This window comes from Olea europaea, unplaced genomic scaffold, assembly GCF_002742605.1.
Source record: "Olea europaea var. sylvestris unplaced genomic scaffold, O_europaea_v1 scaffold2278, whole genome shotgun sequence".
Classification (NCBI taxonomy): domain Eukaryota; kingdom Viridiplantae; phylum Streptophyta; class Magnoliopsida; order Lamiales; family Oleaceae; genus Olea; species Olea europaea.
In genome coordinates, this window is record NW_019240852.1 from 86,511 (window position 1) to 90,010 (window position 3,500).

The window sequence follows — 3,500 nt, forward strand, 5'->3', positions numbered from 1 at the left end:
ATTGTCTACTATGCGAACAAATACCACCAATGTGAATTTGAAGAGGCATTTTAAATCTCGAATGTGTTGTCCAACCTCCAGATAATAAACCAGTTGCTAGGCCAGATGATGCTGTTGCCAGAGAAACTCGGTTCTGAGACCTCGCAATTGCTAACAATGCTGTTTCATCAGGACTGTCCACAAAAAGAGGTCTCCTATATTACTGAAAACGTTAGCCAAAACAAAATCGTAAGCAGCTTTTTGTTCAACATTCAGTTCATTTCAAATTTCGTTATGCCAATTCTCTCGCTCTCCAATATTTACTTCACATGTAACCAAGACATTATCCTTTAGACTTTCCTAATGGTTCCTAACTCAACTCCCACTCGGGATATTTAAAGGATGAGCACAAGCAAATCCCTTATTTCTCATGCATCTTATCATATTTACCACAACATCTGCATCACCATCCACTACCCTCAATCGACAGATCTTCGCGACACAGGTTTATGCAGGCACAAAGATAGGAAAGTTGGACGACACAACTCAAACTAAGGGACGACTTCATTTTGCCACCAACAAATTTTTATATGTACTCGCGAAAAAAATAAAAATAAAACAAAGGGGAAAGATAGCACAAATGATGCCATTTTTGGCATCCAATCCTATGAACAGTGCAAATTGGATTCAATTGCAGCAAGAGGCTTATAATGTACAAGGGTTCCTCGCACGAATTTCACAGCTAAAAATTGACTATACAACTCATAAGTTAGATTCAACGAGTTAAATATTTCATTAGTCACTGAACTTATAACTCTATCATGTTTTACTCATTGAACTTTAAAATGTTTCCGAGTGATCATTGAACTTTAACACATTACTCTCCGTCACTCACTCACCATGATTTATTAGTGACTAACCTTTAATAATGCTTTCGAGTGATCACAGTAATTTAACATGTTACCCTCCATCACTTATTTATAAAAAATTGTCACAAGGTAATTAAAGAAGGGCGTCGTCTTTGTGTATGATATTTTAAAATTTTTTGAACAATCGGATTCTGTGAGTAAAGTTTTTTAATCAATTAGAAGTATTTTAAAATTTAATGAATAAAACGTGACAGTGACAAATATATAAGTTCAATAACAACCAATAGAAAGCATTTTAAAGTTCAAAAAGTAAAGCGTGGTGGATGTACAAGTTTAGTGACAAATAAAACATGGTAAGTGGATAAAGAAGTGCAATGTGTTAAAGTTCAATGATAAATCGAAAGTATTTTAAAGTTTAGTGGCTAGTAAAATATAGTGAGTGAGCGATATAGTGCAAAATATTAAGGTACAGTGATCACTCGCAAACATTTTAAAATTCAGTGAATAAAAAATGTGACACGAGTATGATAATGAAACATTTAACCCTAGATTCAGCAATCAGCACCAGTGCTTATGGGCCTACCATGTTGTTGTAATGGTTAATCAATAATATCCGAACTTTAGAAAAATGGAATTGATAAGGGACGTGTGTACTTCATTGATTGATTGATTGTTAATTAGAGAGAGATTCAATCTATTTTACTTTTAACAGCAATTGCATAATGACATTGCTATTAAGATAGATTGAATATTTTTCAAAAATTAAAATTTTATCATGTTATAACTTGTGAAATATTCCTTGCCAAATGTGCTAAAATTTATAATTTTGAAAAAGTAAAATTAACTTACCTGTTGAATTATATGAAGAGTCTTTTACACAAATCTGTCAAATCTCCCTCAAGTTCTAACATAACTACCTCTCGTCTTCATGAAAAGTATTTTGAACACTCTCTTTGCAATTAACTCAAGAAAAAGCTTCAAAACCTACATAAAAACAAGTACGTATTTGTTAGAAAGTTTCACGAATCAAAGGTTAATTAGTCATGGGAATGCCCTGCATGCCCATTTACTCAAAATGGGCCTCTCATCACAGAAATATATAGCCGTAAAGCTGCTCATCATGTACTTAAATTCAAGAAAATCTCATGATATTGAGCTGATGGTGAAGGAGTTTAATGGGTTTAATTTAGTGGCTCATAACTGTTTGATTAAAGCAAATGTTGACTGGGGAAATGTTAGTGAAGCACGTCGGCTGTTTGATGAAATGCCTGAAAGGAATGAGGTTTCTTGGACTGTGTTGATTTCGGGTTTGTTAAGAAATGGAAGAGTGGCTGAGGCAATGTGGTATTTTGAGAGAAACCCTTTTCAGAAAGTGTTTTTGTGGACAGCGACAATTAGTGGGCTTGTGCAAAATGGATTGAGTTCTGAAGCAATGAGAGTGTTTGTGAAAATGCTTGCATCTGGGGTGGCGCCGAATGATGTTACTTTTACTTCTGTTGTTAGAGCCTGCGGTGACTTAGGTGACTTTGGATTGGGAAAGAGTGTGTTGGGGTTGATTGTTAAAGTTGGTTTTGAGGATAATTTATCTGTTTCCAATTCTTTGGTTTCTTTTAATTTGAAGTTAGGAAATATTGACTTAGCTAGGAGAATTTTCGATCGTATGGAGGAAAGAGATGTGGTTTCTTGGACTGCTATTCTAGACATGTATGTGGATACGGAGGACTTGAGAGAAGCTCGTCGGATCTTCGATGAAATGCCAGAAAGAAATGAGATTTCTTGGAGTGTGATGATTTCAAGGTACAGTCAGGGTGGCTATCCCAAAGAGGCAGTGAGTCTGTTCCATGAGATGGTTCAATGCGGACTTATTCCTAATACTTCGTGCTATTCTAGTGTAATTAGTGCATTGGCCAGTCTGCGAGCTTTGCAAGAAGGAAAGAACATCCATGGGCATGTTCTGAAGATTGGGATGGACAGAGATATTTTTATCTGCAGTTCACTTGTTGACTTGTACTGCAAATGTGGAAATACTAAAGATGGACGCCTCTTATTTGACTCAGTTTTGGAGAAGAATGTTGTTTGTTGGAATTCAATGGTGACTGGTTATAGTTTAAATGGCCAACTTGCAGAAGCTAAAGAATTGTTTAACCAGATACCTAATAAAAATGTCGTCTCCTGGAACTCTTTGATCACTGGCTACATAGAAACTGAAAATTTTGACAGGGCATTTGAAGTGTTCAATGAGATGATTTTGTCAGGAGAACAGCCGAATAAATCCACCTTTTCAAGTGTTCTAAAAGCCTGTGCAAGCCTAGTCTCATTAGAGAGAGGCGAGTATATGCATGCGAAAGTTGTAAAACTCGGCTTCCAGAATGACGTCTTCATGGGCACAGCACTTGTAGATATGTATGCAAAAACTGGAAATATTGAAAGTTCTAGGAAGGTCTTCAATGGGATGCTGATAAAAAATGAGATTGCTTGGACGGCTATGATTCAAGGGCTTGCAGAAAACGGATTTGCGAAGGATTCACTTGCATTGTTTGAAGAAATGGAACAGACTTCAACTATTAAACCTAATGACCTCATTCTTTTGTCAGTTTTATTTGCTTGCTCTCATTGTGGTTTAGTTGATAAAGGGCTCTTCTACTTCAATTC

At 36.0% G+C, this 3,500-nt stretch overlaps 1 protein-coding gene across 1 annotated transcript in view; it reads left to right on the top strand.

Moving 5' to 3' along the window:
- Nucleotides 1–1,923: 1,923 nt before the first annotated feature.
- Nucleotides 1,924–3,500, top strand: part of LOC111381302 (pentatricopeptide repeat-containing protein At2g22070-like) — a 5,949-nt gene continuing 4,372 nt past the window's right edge. Inside the window, exon 1 of the mRNA XM_023005077.1 lies at nt 1,924–3,466. Coding sequence (XP_022860845.1) covers nt 1,924–3,466 — 1,543 coding nt within the window. The remainder of the gene's footprint in view (nt 3,467–3,500) is intronic.